This window comes from Hyperolius riggenbachi, chromosome 3, assembly GCF_040937935.1.
Source record: "Hyperolius riggenbachi isolate aHypRig1 chromosome 3, aHypRig1.pri, whole genome shotgun sequence".
In the NCBI taxonomy this organism is placed as follows: domain Eukaryota; kingdom Metazoa; phylum Chordata; class Amphibia; order Anura; family Hyperoliidae; genus Hyperolius; species Hyperolius riggenbachi.
Window position 1 is genome coordinate 29,935,155 of NC_090648.1, and position 18,241 is coordinate 29,953,395.

The 18,241-nt window shown below is 51.8% G+C and overlaps 1 protein-coding gene across 1 annotated transcript in view; it reads left to right on the forward strand.

Moving 5' to 3' along the window:
- FIS1 (fission, mitochondrial 1) overlaps positions 1 to 18,241 on the forward strand; it is a 45,554-nt gene that overhangs the window by 16,410 nt on the left and 10,903 nt on the right. Inside the window, exon 2 of the mRNA XM_068273914.1 lies at positions 17,698 to 17,830. Within this exon, the coding sequence (XP_068130015.1) occupies positions 17,698 to 17,830 (133 nt within the window). The remainder of the gene's footprint in view (positions 1 to 17,697; positions 17,831 to 18,241) is intronic.

An 18,241-nucleotide genomic window follows, 5' to 3' on the forward strand; every position in this document is an offset into this window, starting at 1 on the left:
TATTTTAGGGTGTGGGAATTCCTCGCGGTCTTGCTCTACACGGTCTGTAGCAGCTGCTGTTCTGGCTACGTGATGTCTTATATTTATAACAGAAATGACAGTGAAAGGTGACTGTAAAGTTCTTTCCTGGAATGTGCGAGGGCTAAATGACAAATGTAAGGCTGCTTTCACAGTAAGACGTTACAGGCGCACGTTAGTGCAGCCTGTAACGCACCCCACCGCACAGCAATGGAAAATCAATGGGCTGTTCACAGTGCCCACATTGCGTTACACAGTAACGCTGCACGTTCGTTTGAAGTGCAGCATACTGTGCGTTCTAACGGCTTAAGCCTTGTTAGACTGTTTGCACATGCTCAGTATGTTTTTTTTTTTTTTTTTATTTCAGGGGAGGCGGGGAGAGGCCGCTACGTAGCCAGGCACGTGGCTACTTGACATTCACTGCACTTGCAGTGTTTACTTCTTGGATCGGCCGCTGATTGGCTGGCGGGACCACGTGATGCGGAGAGCTCCGCTCACGTGGTCTCCGCAGTGCCTCCGACAGAGCAGGCGCACCAAGAGCTGCTTGTAACGCGGCTCTTGGTAGCATCCTGCTCCAACACCACCAGGCGTTGCATTAGGGGCATGTTATGTGCCCTATAATGTCCCCTAAACGCAGCGTCTTGGCGAGAAAGCAGCCTAAACAATCCCTGGTTTTCAACTATCTCAAACAATACCAACCTGATGTCTGTGTGCTGCAGGAGACACATCTCACTGGTAGTCGAGTTCTTGCTATGAAAAAACCCTGGATAGGAAGCTGCTATCACGCCACTTATTCCTCCTACTCAAGAGGAGTCCGTATCCTGATACGCAGAACGCTCCCATGTCAGTTACTACATTTAAAGAGGAACTGTAACGACAAAACGGCCCCTGGGGGGTACTCACCTCGGGTGGGGGAAGCCTCAGGATCCTAATGAGGCTTCCCACGCCGTCCTGCGTCCCTCGGGGGTCTCGCTGTAGACCTCCGTACAGCCGTGACGCAATATTTACCTGCCTGGCTCCTGCGCAGGCGCTCTGATGGCTGTCGGCGCCAAAGTAGGCGGAAATACCCGATCGCCGTCGGGTCTGCTCTACTGCGCAGGCGCAAGTTTCCGGCGCCTGCGCAGTAGAGCGGTCCCGACGGAGATCGGGTATTTCCGTCTATTTCCGTGCCGAAAGTCGCCACAGCGCCCCCGCTGGAGCCAGCAAAGGTAAATATTGAACTGACAGTCGGCACAGTCGCCGGCTGTTCGGAGGGCTGCAGCGAGACCCCCGTGGGACAGAGGACGGCGTGGGAAGCCTCATTAGGATCCGGAGGCTTCCCCCACCCGAGGTGAGTACCCCCCAGGGGAGGTTTTTGTTGTTACAGAGTCTCTTTAAAGCTTGACTCACACGGAAGATACGTTGCCATGCATGCAGTAATTTATAGGCAGGATATTTTAATTGTGGGCGTTTTATTTACCACCTGCAACAACAACCATATTGGATAATCTAGCCCCTATTATAGCCGAATGGGCTCCTGCAAAAATTATCATAGTGGGGGACTTCAATATGGTGCTAAAACCACAAGATAGACAAAAACCTAATCCTAAAGAACCTAGAGAATTTCAAACGTGGGTAGAGAGTATGGGCTTCACTGACGTATGGAGATGGAAACCTTCAGATCTTCCTGGATACACGTGCCATTCGACATCTCCTAAAACTTTGTCAATAATAGATTTGAACCTTGCTTCTAACACTGCTCTCCCAACGCATTCAATCTATTCAACGGCTACCATGGGCATTCTCTGATCACGCACCTCTTCTAACTACTTTAACCCTAAAGGTGCCCATACACTCGTCAGATTAGCAGCAGATAGATAAGAAATGCATCTGATGATCTATCTGATGCGTTTTTAGAACATTTTTTACCAGGATAGAATTCCAATAGATTTCAGTTTGAAATCTATTGAAATTCGATCTGATGGCATTTTTTTGCCATCAGATTTCCATTAAGGCCAATGCAAACTGATAAGCAATCTCATCAGATCGACCTAAAATTTCCACCCTGCCAGTTCGATGGAAATCCATTGAAATCGGCCATCGATCGGTCGATTGGCCAACCGATTTGCGATCGATCGGTCAGCCAGAAAATCGGCTGAGTGTATGGGCCCCTTTAGGCAATGCTCTTCGCGTAACCCGTGGAGACTGTCTGGTTACTGGATCCATGACCAAATAGTAGGGGGAAAATTCCCCCAAATATAACCCAGTTCTGGACAAATAATAAAGATTCAGCAGATCAATCAGTGGTCTGGGACACCTTTAAAGCTTTTATGAGGGGGGAATACATGGTACAAATTAAACACTGTAAAAAAAACTAGACTAAACATACCATTTGAAAAGAAAGAATTAAGCAATGCCGGATTCAGAGCGCAGATCAATCAGTCAGAAAATATTGCATACAGTTAAATGCATACTTGCAAGAGAAGAATATCGCGATGTCATTACAGGTGGATAAATAGATCTTCAAGTGCAGTATATATTAAATAATTCTGGGTGTCTTATACACCCTTTAAGATATGGCCTTTAAGATTATGCCCTGCTGACCAAAAGGTCTTGCTGACCTTTTCAGGTCTATTAATATAGGCCCTTACTGAGTTGGAAGTTAAAGTGGACCCAAACCAAACACTTTTTTTAATTAAAAATATTTAGTTGCACCACTCTAACACATACAAAGATAAATAAACACGCCTTCAAGCCTATGAGCATTTCAGTGCATGCTTTTCACCCTTCTCTTTTAATAGCTAGGGTTATACTGGGGGCAGCCATTAGCAATTCCTAGATTGCTGGACACCATCTACTCCACCAGTTTGCCGGATTTTGTCCAGCAATTTGAAAGGAGGGGAGGGGTTCCTACAATAAATTTAAAATATTTTATATTTGTCATCATGCAACCGGAAAAAGCTGCTATTTATTATTATAATTTACAAAATAGATTTTATTTCTGAAATCTTGTATTTTTAATTTGGGTCCACTTTAATAGGCAGACTGATATCAGGTGAGAATTGGCTGGCCAATTTGTCTCACAGGGGCAGGGCTAGTCAAACATATGCAAAGGTTGTATTAAACTGGTAAGAAGTAGCAGGAAATGGCCTCACTGAGGCCTTGTTCACATCATTTAGCGCAGATGGCAGATGGATGGCCATTTGAGAAAAATGAATTGAGCAATGCAGGATTCAGAGCGCAGATCAATCAGTCAGAAAATATTGCATACAGCCAAATGCATACCTGCAAGAGAAGATCGCGATGTCAGTACAGGTGGATAAATAGATCTTCAAGTGCAGTATATATTAAATAATTCTGGGCTAATTCTTGGTGTCTTATGCCTGGCATACACAAGTCGATCCGGCGGCCGATTAGCCGCCGGATCGACTCCCGCCGCGGATCGATCTCCGCGGGGATTGAGCGGGCGGGGTAGTGCGGCATGATCGGGCCAGCTGAATATTATCAGCTGGTCGATACACGGTACAGAAACGTACCGTGTATCCCCAGCATTATACACCCTTAAATATATGCCCTTTAAGATTATGCCCTGCTGACCAAAAGGTCTTGCTGACCTTTTAAGGTCTACTAATATAGGCCCTAACTGAGTTTGAAGTTAATAGGCAGACACTACTGCAGCCAAATAGATCAGCAGGTCCCAAATAGATCCGCAGGGCTGTCAGGCAACTGGTATGTTCTAAAAGGAAATAAATATGGCTGCCTCCATATACTTCTCATTTCAGTTGTCCTTTAAAGTATACCTGAGTCAAATAGGCTCTGGTAAAAAGTGAAAGTGCCGTGGGGGGGGGGGCATAATCAAATACTTGCCTGTTCCCCTCCTTCACTTGCCGTTCCTCTCCACTCATTCCCATTCTCGGTGACTTGGGCGACTCCAAACCTGGACATACTGGGCCGCACATGTGTATGTCCGATCTGCTCCTCTGTATATGGGCCGAGTGATGTTACAGGACGCTCGCTCCCCCGAGTCTCCAATCGGCTTGCATGCCGGGGCGCATCCTGTGACATCACTGTGCGGCCACAGGGGAGCAGAACAGAACTCCAGCTGAATTTAGCCATTATAGCTCAGTTTATTCATAGTATCATAGCCACAAATGCACAACGTTTCGGCATGCATGCCGTAAGCATAAACACGCCCTCTCGGGGGCGGGCACAACCTTAAATTGGAGAGACTCGTTAACGGTAAGGCCAGGGCAAACTCTGCCATTGCAAATTATAAAAATCTCCTACCCTGGGGGGTGGGGCATCCTGGCTACCTACTCAGAGGGGCGGGGACACACCTCCCTGGCTGCCTACACGGGGGGAAGGGCAGGACCTCCCTGACTATTTATGACAGGGGGTACACTGGTGATCCAACAAGCCTCTCACGCCTCTCCTGCTGAATCCTATATAGAAATATAAATGTATACTAAGGACAGTGTCAAATGTGCATTAAAAATAAGTCACTATACGTATGTTCTTGAGAGTCTAATCGCCATCACTGTAACGTTTCTGCAACCGTCACTGTGATCTCTCATCACCTAGCGAGACGTTTCAGGTCAGGAATACAGGTTCTTATGTTAGTAAGCAGACCTACTGTACAGTGCTTAGTGCATTGTCCTGACAGTGCATTCTAGGAAATGTCCAGCAGGTGTCGCCAAATCCTTGCTTCTGTTTCTATTTTACAGGCTTTACATAAAGTTTAACTAGAAAGAAAAAAAATACCATCTGGAACCAGCACATAACCCAGTTGATCCAGGGGCAAAAAACCTTACAAGGCCTTGGGCCAATTAGTTTTAAAGGGAACCTAAAGTAATTTAAAGAAAAGCCAGTTTAACTTACCTGGGGCCTCTACCGCCCCCTGCAGTCGCCCTGTGCCCGCGCCATGACTGAGCGTTTCTCCAGTCCCCTGCAGCCGCCCTGTGCCTGCTCCATGACTGAGCGTTCCTCCAGTCCCCTGCAGCCGCCCTGTGCCCGCTCCATGACTGAGCGTTCCTCCAGTCCCATGCAGCTGCCCTGTGCCCGCTCCATGACTGAGCGTTCCTCCAGTCCCATGCAGCTGCCCTGTGCCCGCTCCATGACTGAGCGTTTCTCCAGTCCCCTGCAGCCGCCCTGTGCCCGCTCCATGACTGAGCGTTCCTCCAGTCCCCTGCAGCCGCCCTGTGCCCGCTCCATGACTGAGCGTTCCTCCAGTCCCATGCAGCTGCCCTGTGCCCGCTCCATGACTGAGCGTTCCTCCAGTCCCATGCAGCTGCCCTGTGCCCGCTCCATGACTGAGCGTTCCTCCAGTCCCCTGCAGCCGCCCTGTGCCCGCTCCATGACTGAGCGTTTCTCCAGTCCCCTGCAGCTGCCCTGTGCCCGCTCCATGACTGAGCGTTCCTCTAGTCCCCTGCAGCCGCCCTGTGCCCGCTCCATGACTGAGTGTTCCTCCAGTCCCCTGCAGCTGCCCTGTGCCCGCTCCACGACTTAGCGTTCCTCCAGTCCCCTGCAGCTGCCCTGTGCCCGCTCCATGACTGAGCGTTCCTCCAGTCCCCTGCAGCTGCCCTGTGCCCGCTCCATGACTGATCGTTCCTCCAGTCCCCTGCAGCTGCCCTGTGCCCGCTCCATGACTGAGCGTTCCTCCAGTCCCCTGCAGCTGCCCTGTGCCCGCTCCATGACTGAGCGTTCCTCCAGTCCTCTGCAGCTGCCCTGTGCCCGCTCCATGACTGAGCTTTCCTCCAGTCCCCTGCAGCTGCCCTGTGCCCGCTCCACGACTGAGCGTTCCTCCAGTCCTATGCAGCTGCCCTGTGCCCGCTCCACGACTGAGCTTTCCTCCAGTCCCCTGCAGCTGCCCTGTGCCCGCTCCATGACTGAGCGTTCCTCCAGTCCCCTGCAGCTGCCCTGTGCCCGCGCCTTGACTGAGCGTTCCTCCAGTCCCCTGCAACTGCCCTGTGCCCGCTCCATGACTGAGTGTTCCTCCAGTCCCCTGCAGCTGCCCTGTGCCCGCTCCATGACTGAGCGTTCCTCCAGTCCCCTGCAGCTGCCCTGTGCCCGCTCCATGACTGATCGTTCCTCCAGTCCCCTGCAGCTGCCCTGTGCCCGCTCCATGACTGAGCGTTCCTCCAGTCCCTTGCAGCTGCCCTGTGCCCGCTCCATGACTGAGCGTTCCTCCAGTCCTCTGCAGCTGCCCTGTGCCCGCTCCATGACTGAGCTTTCCTCCAGTCCCCTGCAGCTGCCCTGTGCCCGCTCCACGACTGAGCGTTCCTCCAGTCCTATGCAGCTGCCCTGTGCCTGCGCCATGACTGAGCATTCCTCCAGTCCCCTGCAGCTGCCCTGTGCCCGTGCCATGACTGGGCATTCCTCCAGTCCCCTGCAGCCGCCCTGTGCCCGCTCCATGACTGAGCGTTCCTCCAGTCCCCTGCAGCCGCCCTGTGCCCGCGCCGTGACTGAGCGTTCCTCCAGTCCCCTGCAGCTGCCCTGTGCCCGCTCCATGACTAAGCATTCCTCCAGTCCTCTGCAGCTGCCCTGTGCCCGCTCCATGACTGAGCGTGCCTCCAGTCCCCTGCAGCTGCCCTGTGCCCGCTCCATGACTGATCGTTCCTCCAGTCCCCTGCAGCTGCCCTGTGCCCGCTCCATGACTGAGCGTTCCTCCAGTCCCCTGCAGCTGCCCTGTGCCCGCTCCATGACTGAGCTTTCCTCCAGTCCCCTGCAGCTGCCCTGTGCCCGCTCCACGACTGAGCGTTCCTCCAGTCCCCTGCAGCCGCCCTGTGCCTGCGCCATGACTGAGCATTCCTCCAGTCCCCTGCAGCTGCCCTGTGCCCGTGCCATGACTGAGCATTCCTCCAGTCCCCTGCAGCCGCCCTGTGCCCGCTCCATGACTGAGCGTTCCTCCAGTCCCCTGCAGCCGCCCTGTGCCCGCGCCGTGACTGAGCGTTCCTCCAGTCCCCTGCAGCTGCCCTGTGCCCGCTCCATGACTAAGCGTTCCTCCAGTCCTCTGCAGCTGCCCTGTTCCCGCTCCATGACTGAGCGTGCCTCCAGTCCCCTGCAGCCGCCCTGTGCCCGCTCCATGACTGAACGTTCCTCCAGTCCCCTGCAGCCGCCCTGTGCCCGCTCCATGACTGAGCGTTCCTCCAGTCCCATGCAGCCGCCCTGTGCCAGCTCCATGACTGAGCGTTCCTCCAGTCCCATGCAGCTGCCCTGTGCCCGCTCCATGACTGAGCGTTCCTCCAGTCCCATGCAGCTGCCCTGTGCCCGCTCCATGACTGAGCGTTTCTCCAGTCCCCTGCAGCCGCCCTGTGCCCGCTCCATGACTGAGCGTTCCTCCAGTCCCCTGTAGCCGCCCTGTGCCCGCTCCATGACTGAGCGTTCCTCCAGTCCCATGCAGCTGCCCTGTGCCCGCTCCATGACTGAGCGTTCCTCCAGTCCCATGCAGCTGCCCTGTGCCCGCTCCATGACTGAGCGTTCCTCCAGTCCCCTGCAGCCGCCCTGTGCCCGCTCCATGACTGAGCGTTTCTCCAGTCCCCTGCAGCCGCCCTGTGCCCTCCCCATGACTGAGCGTTCCTCCAGTCCCCTGCAGCCGCCCTGTGCCCGCTCCATGACTGAGCGTTCCTCCAGTCCCCTGCAGCTGCCCTGTGCCCGCTCCATGACTGAGCATTCCTCCAGTCCCCTGCAGCTGCCCTGTGCCCGCTCCATGACTGAGCGTTCCTCCAGTCCCCTGCAGCTGCCCTGTGCCCGCTCCACGACTGAGCGTTCCTCCAGTCCCATGCAGCTGCCCTGTGCCCGCTCCATGACTGAGCGTTCCTCCAGTCCCCTGCAGCTGCCCTGTGCCCGCTCCATGACTGAGCGTTCCTCCAGTCCCCTGCAGCTGCCCTGTGCCTGCGCCATGACTGAGCATTCCTCCAGTCCCCTGCAGCTGCCCTGTGCCATGACTGAGCATTCCTCCAGTCCCCTGCAGCCGCCCTGTGCCCGCTCCATGACTGAGCGTTCCTCCAGTCCTCTGCAGCTGCCCTGCGCCTGCTCCATGACTGAGCGTTCTTTTAGTCCCTTGCAGCCGCCCTGTGCCCGCTCCATGACTGAGCGTTCCTCTAGTCCCCTGCAGCCGCCCTGTGCCCGCTCCATGACTGAGCGTTCCTCCAGTCCCCTGCAGCCACCCTGTGCCTGCGCCATGACTGAGCGTTCCTCCAGTCCCCTGCAGCCGCCCTGTGCCCGCTCCATGACTGAGCGTTCCTCCAGTCCCCTGCAGCCGCCCTGTGCCCGCTCCATGACTGAGCGTTCCTCCAGTCCCCTGCAGCTGCCCTGTGCCTGCACCATGACTGAGCGTTCCTCCAGTCCCCTGCAGCCGTCCTGTGCCCGCTCCATGACTGAGCGGTTCTCCAGTCCCCTGCAGCCGCCCTGTGCCCGCTCCATGACTGAGCGTTCCTCCAGTCCCCTGCAGCCGCCCTGTGCCCGCTCCATGACTGAGCATTCCTCCAGTCCCCTGCAGCTGCTCTGTGCCCGCTCCATGACTGAGCGTTCCTCCAGTCCCCTGCAGCTGCCCTGTGCCCGCTCCATGACTGAGCGTTCCTCCAGTCCCCTGCAGCCGTCCTGTGCCCGCTCCTTGACTGAGCGTTCCTCCAGTCTCCTGCAGCCGCCCTGTGCCTGCGCCATGACTGAGTGCTCCTCCAGTCCCCTGCAGCCGCCCTGTGCCCGCTCCATGACTGAGCGTTCCTCCAGTCCCCTGCAGCCGCCCTGTGCCTGCTCCATGACTGAGCGTTCCTCCAGTCCCCTGCAGCTGCCCTGTGCCCGCTCCATGACTGAGCGTTCCTCCAGTCCCCTGCAGCCGCCCTGTGCCCGCGCCTTGACTGAGCGTTCCTCCAGTCTCCTGCAGCTGCCCTGTGCCCGCTCCATGACTGAGCGTTCCTCCAGTCCCCTGCAGCTGCTCTCTGCCAGTGCCGTGACTTAGCATTCCTCCAGTCCTCTGCTGCTGCCCTGTGCCCGCTCCACTACTGAGCGTTCCTCCAGTCCTCTGCATCTGCCCTGTGCCCGCTCCATGACTGAGCTTTCCTCCAGTCCCCTGCAGCCGCCCTGTGCCCGCTCCACTACTGAGCGTTTCTCCAGTCCTCTGCAGCTGCCCTGTGCCCGCTCCATGACTGAGCGTTCCTCCAGTCCCCTGCAGCTGCTCTGTGCCCGCGCCTTGACTGAGCTTTCCTCCAGTCCCCTGCAGCTGCCCTGATCCCGCTCCATGACTGAGCGTTCCTCCAGTCCCCTGCAGCTGCCCTGTGCCCGCTCCATGACTGAGCGTTCCTCCAGTCCCCTGCAGCTGCCCTGTGCCCGCTCCATGACTGAGCGTTCCTCCAGTCCCTTGCAGCTGCCCTGTGCCCGCTCCATGACTGAGCGTTCCTCCAGTCCCCTGCAGCTGCCCTGTGCCCGCTCCACGACTGAGCGTTCCTCCAGTCCCCTGCAGCCGCCCTGTGCCCGCTCCACTACTGATCATTCCTCCAGTCCTCTGCAGCTGCCCTGTGCCCGCGCCGTGACTGAGCATTCCTCCAGTCCTCTGCAGCTACCATGTGCCCGTCCCGTGACTGAGCGTTCCTCCAGTCCTCTGCAGCCGCCCTGTGCCCGCGCCGTGACTGAGCGTTCCTCCAGTCCCCTGCAGCTGCCCTGTGCCCGCTTCACTACTGAGCATTCCTCCAGTCCTCTGCAGCTGCCCTGTGCCCGCGCCGTGACTGAGCGTTCCTCCAGTCCTCTGCAGCTACCCTGTGTCCGTCCCGTGACTGAGCGTTCCTCCAGTCCCCTGCAGCTGCCCTGTGCCCGCTCCATGACTGAGCGTTCCTCCAGTTCTTATACAGCTGCCCTGTTCCCGCTCCACGACTGAGCGTTCCTCCAGTCCCCTGCAGCTGCCCTGTGCCCGCTCCATGACTGAGTGTTCCTCCAGTCCTCTGCAGCTACCCTGTGCCCGCGCCGTGACTGAGCGTTCCTCCAGTCCCCTGCAGCTGCCCTGTGCCCGCTCCACTACTGAGCATTCCTCCAGTCCTCTGCAGCTGGCCTGTGCCCGCGCCATGACTGAGCGTTCCTCCAGTCCTCTGCAGCTACCCTGTGCCCGCTCCATGACTGAGCGTTCCTCCAGTTCTTATGCAGCTGCCCTGTGCCCGTTCCACGACTGAGCGTTCCTCCAGTCCCCTGCAGCCGCCCTGTGCCTGCTCCATGACTGAGCGTTCCTCCAGTCCGCTGCAGCGCCCCACTTTCGGCCCTGGCGACACGCATCCTCGATCCAAAACCATTTAAGAATCGCTTTTGGCCATGCTGAACTGGGATTCCCAAATTAACCATGCTGAAGGTGCACCTATATTATTTGTACTGTTGCCAGTAATTTCTTCAGGGCCCTTTGAGGAATCCTACCGCATGGGCACATTTAGCCACCTCACGCTATCTTCATCCTCGCAGTGTGCTATACTATGACTCCTTTAATATAAACACACTCATTACGTGCCGTGGATGTGCACAACCCGTCTACCACTGCAGACAACCAGGTACTCTGGCGAAACTGGTAATTCCGTGTCTCGAGGCAGAATGGCACAACTGCGATGCGGAAAAAGTTCACAATTTTGATCCTAGGTGTTTAAAGAGAATCTGAAGCGATAATAAAAAAACAGATACTTACCTAAGGAGAGGGAAGTCTCTGGGTCCTATTGAGCCTTCCCGCTCCTCCTGTGGTCCCCTTGTTCCAGCTCTGGCTCCCCTGTTCAAATCTCCCACCACGGGAGGCTTCAGAAGACGGGATACGTGAGTGCGCTAGAGAGCATGCTCGGTAGGTGCAGTACGGAGCGGCCTTTCTTTCGTGAGCACTTGGGCTCCTGCAGTGGTAGTGAGCATTCTCCGATCTATTGGTTGGAGAATGCTAACGGGAGCCAGAACAGCACCCAGAGCCTTCCCTCTCCTTAGGTGAGTATCTGCTTTTTATTTTCATTCTTGCTTCAGACTCCCTTTTAAAAGCAATGGGTATCTAAATAATTGAATATTAGCCTAAGAAGGCGTCGAGTTTGAGCATCTAGTAATATAGGTGCACTTTTAGAATGGTAAGTTGGGAATCCCAGTTCAGCCTGGCCATAAGCAATTTTTAAAGAGACTCTGTAACAAAAAAATGTCCCCTGGGGGTACTCACCTTGGGAGGGGAAAGCCTCAGGGTCCCAATGAGGTTTCACCCGCCCCTGTAGCTGCAGGCAAATCAGCGCTGGCTCCGCCGAATCCTCCAGCAATCCTGGCTGGACTAGCTACATTTATTTACCTTCCCTGGCTCCAGCGGAGGCGCTGTCGCGGCTCTCAACATGGAGATAGGTGGAAATATCCAATCTCCATCTGGGCCGCTCTAATACGCAGGCGAAGGAGACTTGCGCCTGCGCAGTAGAGCGCGCCAACAGTGATCGCCTTTTTCTGCCTATCTCTGAGTGGAGAGCTGATACTGCGCCTGTGCTGGAGTCGGAAAAGTAAACCTTTACATCCCCTCTGTTCAGGGAGCTTTATCTCCGCCGCCGTAGGACCGAGGAGGACGGGGGAAGCCTCAATAGGATCCGGAGGCTTCCCCGCTGATGTGAGTACTTTCCAGGGGAACTTTTTTTAGTTACAGGTTTTCTTTAAATGGTTTTAATTGTCTGTGATGGTGTTTTTGATACTTCTGTAGGATTATAAACTACTACATATTGTTAATCCAGGGCTCCCTTTGCAATATTTTTCTATAAATTACGCTCAGTATTGCTTTTTAGTTGATGTCCTTTTCAGTCTTTTAGCCCGTTATACTTTCCTAGTGGTTCTGGATTAGCCTGAGCTGGCTGACTATTCTGTATAAAAACAATAACAAAGTGCTGTAAGTTATAATGGTTCCCCTATCTGTCCAGTGCTGACACAGGAAGTTGTGACTGGCTCCCTATAAGGCCTCCTGATGTAAGATGGGATTTTCCCCTCCATGCTGTTGATGTCCTTCTTGGCCGGTGTTTTCCTTGTTACCAGTCGGTGTATCCGTAGCTTCCTGCACACTGCTTATATATGGTTGCTAAGTGCTGTTGACTTATGTAGACACTGCGGTGTCCCTCTGCCAATCCAGGATGTTCAGACACTTGTCACCGTGTTGTGTAAACACTCTTATGTGGACTCACTGTCAGCTCCGAGACTTACCCTAACCGCAGCCAGACACCGCCGTGACCGTAGAGTAAACCTGCCACCGGGGTGATGTCATGCAGCTCACATGACACGCTCCAGGCAGGAGTGTATGAGGTGAGCTTGTGGCCAAGTCCTGGGAAGAAAAGCAAACATGTGAAGGCCTCATCCAGGTTGTCCTCCCGTGATGACTGCTCCATGTAGGACCTCAGTGTCACTTTCTTCACTTAAACATTTATGCATGAAGGGAGACTAAAGCAGCACAAAAAAGTTATCTATGGAGAGGGAGGACTCTGGATCCCATAAAGCCTTTCCAGTCCGCTCTCCATTTCCCCATTGTCCCTTCTTGAAGTTCTGTGTCTCCAGGACTCTTCAGAAGTACTCGCATCTAAGGCGGACCCACTCATCTTCAGAAGTACTGGGGAACACAAATGCTTCTAAAGGCTGAAGACTTATTTGACTTATGGTACCTACACACTTGCGATAACAATCGTTTGCAAGGAACGATAGTTACCAGACGAACAATATTGGAACGATTGGAATGCAACGATGGGATGCAACAATCATCATACACATTTTAATGATCGTTCTCGCAGAAAAGAACGATCAGAGGGAAATGTTGCGTACATATTTGTATGAAATTAAAAAAAAAACCACTAAAATGAAGTTACAATAGATAAAAATATATGATAGTTAACTTTTGAAAACAAAGTTTATTTGAAATTTATAATGTAACATTCTTTACGGGCCGTGCTACACAGGAAGTACAGAAGCTGGGCACAATCCAACGCAGGCGCATTGGCCCTTGTAACGATCGCTCTCGGCAGATAACTGTACACACTACAGTTTTGTAACGATTGTCGATCTGTACGATCCGTCATGTTGGATCTTCTCATCATGCCGACATCGTTTGTTCGTCGTCGTACTTAATGATCGTTTGGTAAAGTTCTTTACCCGATTGTCGGCAGACCGATCGTTAAGCTGCTGTTTCAAATGACCATAGTCGCAAGTGTGTACGTACCATAAGCTGGTAAAAAAACTGTACCGGGGCCCAGCGGTGGAACAAGGGTAAGTAGAGAGGACCAGGAAGTCTCAATGGGATTCAGAGTCTTCCCGCTCTATCGATGAGTATCTCAATTTTTGTGCTGTTTTAGACTTAGTCTGAAGGATACCCGAGGTGACATGTGACATGAGATAGACGTGTGTATGTACAGCGCCTGTGTGTTCCTTTTTTTTTTTTTTTCTCTGCTGGAAAGAATTAAACATCAGGTATGTAAGTGGCAGTTCCTGACTGGGTCAGACTATGGTGTGACCCTTACTGATAAGAAATTACAACTATACAACATTTTCATTGCAGAAAATGGCTTCTGAGAGCAGGAAAGAGAGAAAAATTGTCAATAGTTCATACATTTTAGCTCTGGCATACTTCAATGAATGTGTCATTGAGCAAGAACAGTAAACACTTAAAAAGTAGATTTAAATAAAAAATAAAACTGTGGAATATCTTTAAAAGTCATTTTTAGGAAATGGAGGATAGATACAATTATATTTTATTAGTTTTTCACCTCAGATGTCCTTTAACCTCCCTGGCGGTAAGCCCGAGCTGAGATCGGGCTATGCCGCGCAGGAGGATTTCTCAGGGTCTGTTGGGGCGATTCGCCCCATTCAAAGTGCTGTGCGCGCAGCCAGCACTTTGCTAGCCGCGCGCACAGCTCGATCGCCGCCGCTCTGCGGCGATCGCCCGCACGCAGCGGCGGAAGAGGGCCCTCCCCGCCAGAGCCCTGCGCTGCCCGGACCAATGAGTTCCAGGCAGCGCTATGGGCTGGATCGAGTGCGCATGACGTCAGGACGTCGGCTGACGTCCATGACGTCATGCCGATCGTCGCCATGGCGACAGGAGAAGCCAAACAGGGGAACGCGTTATATACGCGCTCCCCTGTTTGCTATTGATACCGGCGACGATCGCACTAGAGGGCCACATGCGCCCTCTAGTGGTGTTTCATGTAGCTACCACTCTGGTAGCTTTACATGAAACAAAAAAAAATTTAAAAAAAAAAAAGGATTTTTGCCCATTTTGAAAAATAAATTAACCGCCAGGGAGGTTAAGTACACATGAAGTCTTAACAACAGGTTACATAACTTAATAGTGCTAAGCCTATGGATTGTTCTAGAGGCTTCCTAAACCATCCTGCAGCCCACTGATCCAGCGTAGAAACCTTCTTAACCATCTTAGCGGTATGGACGAGCTCAGCTCGTCCATCACCGCCGATGGCTGCCGCTCAGGCCCTGCTGGGCCGATTTTGCTCAAATAAAGTGCAGCACACGCAGCCGGCACTTTGCCAGCCGCGTGTGCTGCCCGATCGCCGCCGCTCTAGCGGCGAAAGAGGGTCCCCCCAGCCGCCTGAGCCCTGCGCAGCCGGAACAAATAGTTCCGGCCAGCGCTAAGGGCTGGATCGGAGGCGGCTGACGTCAGGACGTCGGCTGACGTCCATGACGTCACTCCGCTCGTCGCCATGGCGACAGGAGAAGCCAAACACGGAAGGCTGCTCATTGCGGCCTTCCGTGTTACTTCTGGCTGCCGGAGGCGATCGGAAGAACGCCTCCGGAGCGCCATCTAGTGGGCTTTCATGCAGCCAACTTTCAGTTGGCTGCATGAAATAGTTTTTTTTTTATTTAAAAAAAAAACCTCCCGCAGCCGCCCTGGCGATCTTAATAGAACGCCAGGGTGGTTAAAGAACAACTGAGGAGAGAGGCATATGGAGGCTGTCATGTTTATTTCCTTTTAAGAAATACCAGTTGCCTGCAAGGCTGTGGAGTCGGTACAAAAATCTTCCAACTCCGACTCCTCAGTTTATGAAACCACAACTCCGACTCCGGGTAACCAAAATGGCTCTGACTCCTCGATTCTGACTCCTTAGTCTAATATTTAACAGGGCTCTGGATTTTGTACAAAAATCACCCAACTCCGACTCCCGACTCAGACTCCTCAGTTTATGAAACCATGACTCCGACTCCGGGTGCCCAAAATTGCTTCGACTCCGACTCCACAGCCCTAGTTGCCTGGCTGTCCCTGCTGCCCCCCTGCCTCTAATACTTTCAGCCATAGACCCTGAACAAGCATGCAGATCAGGGGTTTCTGAAATGATTGTCAAATCTGTGTAGCTGCATTTTTGTTTCTGGTGTTATTCTGACACTTCTGCAGCCAAACAGACCAGCAGGGCTGCCAGGCAACTGGTATTGTTTAAAAGGAAAGAAACATGGCAGCCATCATAGTCCTCTCACTTCAGTTGTCCTTTAACAATTCAGCTCTTCCGGCTGTGAACGAGTGCATCTGTACTGGGCATGTATGAGTAAGGTCTGTGCATGCCCAGCAGAACCAAGCCATTTTTGTAGAGTTCACCTCGGTTCACATGGAGCCAGATCCAGGGCTGTGGAGTCGGTATAAAAATCATCCGACTTCTCAGTTTATGAAAAGACCAACTTCAGGTTCCCATAATTGCTCTGACTCCTTAGTCTAATGCTTGCCACTGCTGTGGAGGTTGTACAAAAATCCGACTCCAATTCCTCCGTTTATGAAACCACCGACTCCAACTCCAGGTACTTGCCTCCACAGCCTTGGCCATATCACAAATGGCGTGTTCAGAGCAGACAGTACAATGGTGTTTTGTGTCCGGTTGGAGTCCGGAGCAGATATGTCTCCACCACAGGCTTCTGTGGGAAGCGCATCCGCTGTCCGGAATTATCGCGTAGGTCGGATTTTTGTGTTGTGGTTGGTTCTGTTCCAGACAGACAAGTAAGGACGGATCTTATTAATAAATAGGACCAGTTCTGTTATTTGCATTTGGCTGCAAAGCGCCTGTTTTACATTGGGGTTTGAACCGAGCCTAAGATGCATAGACACCTAACAGTTGGAAAATGTTGAGAAAGAACCTTCATGGACGATAAGGCAATATCTACAAGCAAATTTTCAATAGGAACGGGGCTTTGCACAAGCTAAAGACTGTGTTATGGAAGAGCCTGATAATATTGGTAATTTCCTGTGCGTGCTGCAGAAGTACAGCAGGAGAGATTGGCAGCACTTTCAGACAGAGGCTGTACCCGAATTAGCTATTTGCGAAGATGTGCAGAGCTCCACAATATGGACAAAATTACACAACATGCATTTGAAAAAGGCACATGGGCTCTGGGGCTCTGCATGCCTCTGTTGGCTTACATTTTGGTTTGCAGCCTGGAAACGCTGTCACTTGTTTGATGTCTGTTTGAAGAAATGTGTATACCATTTATGATTAGCATTATATATATAGATATAGATAGATAGAGATAGATATAGATATACGGTATATAGATATATAGAGAGAGAGATAGGTGTCCTAAAACAGTGTTTCTCAACATTTTATTGGTATGTACCCCTTTTAAGACCCTGTACTCGCCAAGTACCCCCTAGCATAGTAAACATTATCACACGTACCCCTTGACAAATACATATTTAATCCTAGTATATGATAATTGGTTCTAAACCATTTCCAAGCATTTACTATTGCTATTAATTACCTAAAATACTCATTTTGGTGTTACTTAAATTAGATTTATCATTTTCTAAAACGAAATATCAAGCCTGAGTACCCCCTGGAACCATCAGAAGTACCCCCTGGGGTACGCGTACCACACGTTGAGAACCTAGGTCCTAAAACACTCAGCCTCTATATATTTGCTGCATACTACCCCTCCTCTTGTTTTCTCCCATTCCCTTTAGATTGTAAGCCCGCAAGGGCAGGGTTCTCTCCCCCTTTTGTGTCTTGGTAACCATCATACATTTTATTCATCATGTTAATTTTATCACTGTCATTACCAATTCTATAATTTGCTTTTGTATCATTCTTTGTATTTTGTCACTAATTATGTATCTTGTATTTTGGTGTATAGCATTGTCTGTATTATTATGTACCCCATGTTTTTCTTACTTTGTACAGTGCCACGGAATATGTTGGCGCTTTATAAATCAATAATAATAATAATATATATATCTCAAAGCCGTGGGGAAGTCTAGTAGGGAATAATTTTGTGCACATATTAACACCCTCCTTTGCTGTACCTGTTTTGAATGCATGTTGTGTAATTTTGTCCATATTGTGGAGCTCTGCACATCTTTGCAAATAGCTAATTTGGGTACAGCCTCTGAATGCGCTGCCAATCTCTCCTGCTGTATAAAATTAATGTAAGTATACTATTTGGCTAGCTGCAATTATGTGCTTCAACCTGCATTCAAATGTCTAGATTAGGAATTAGTACATAATTTACATCTGATTTGCATTCAAAGCACGTATTTTGCCCCTGTGGGGCTCTGCATGCCTTTTGGCTTACATTTCAGTTTGCAGCCTGGAGCGCTGTCACTTGTTTTATGCGTGCTGCAGAAGTGACGTACAAACATTGGTACGTGAGACCAGAAGTGTGGCAGGATAAATCTCGTTCTCTATGACTTGAACTCCTTTTTGCAGTTGTGTGACTGTACTGCACGCTGATGCTTTATGTCTAACCTGTTCTGTTTGTGTTCTGCAGAAATTTGAGAAGAAGTATCTGGCAGAACTGTCCTCGGGGTCGCTCAGTAAGAGTACGCAGTTCGAGTACGCCTGGTGCCTGATCCGCAGCAAGTACTCCGACGACATCCAGAAAGGGGTGGTGATTCTGGAAGGTCAGTAATGAGAATTCCTTCCGGTTTATTCAGTCTCATCCTTCCTCCACCTACCGCTAACACTAGCACCGATTACACCCCCACCAATATCTGTGCCACAATCTCTGACGCTATTGGTCCCTTTGGGGTGCCACAATTAATCCTTTAGCAGCCAATTCATTTAGAGGCTAGCAAGTGCTCCAGGCCACTTTATTTTTCCACATTTTTTATTTCTTTGTTAGATTTCCTAGCTTCCAATTAGTACTGCTGTAATGTACATTTATAGCCACTTGTCACTAGGGGGCAGTGTGAGACAATAATAGAGGACTTCTGCTTTCAGTTTCTCTGATGTCCCCCCTCTCCTAACAGGAGTGATGTCACCACTCTGCTGGTATAGCTTACAGGAGTGACCTACATATTATATAAAAGGAG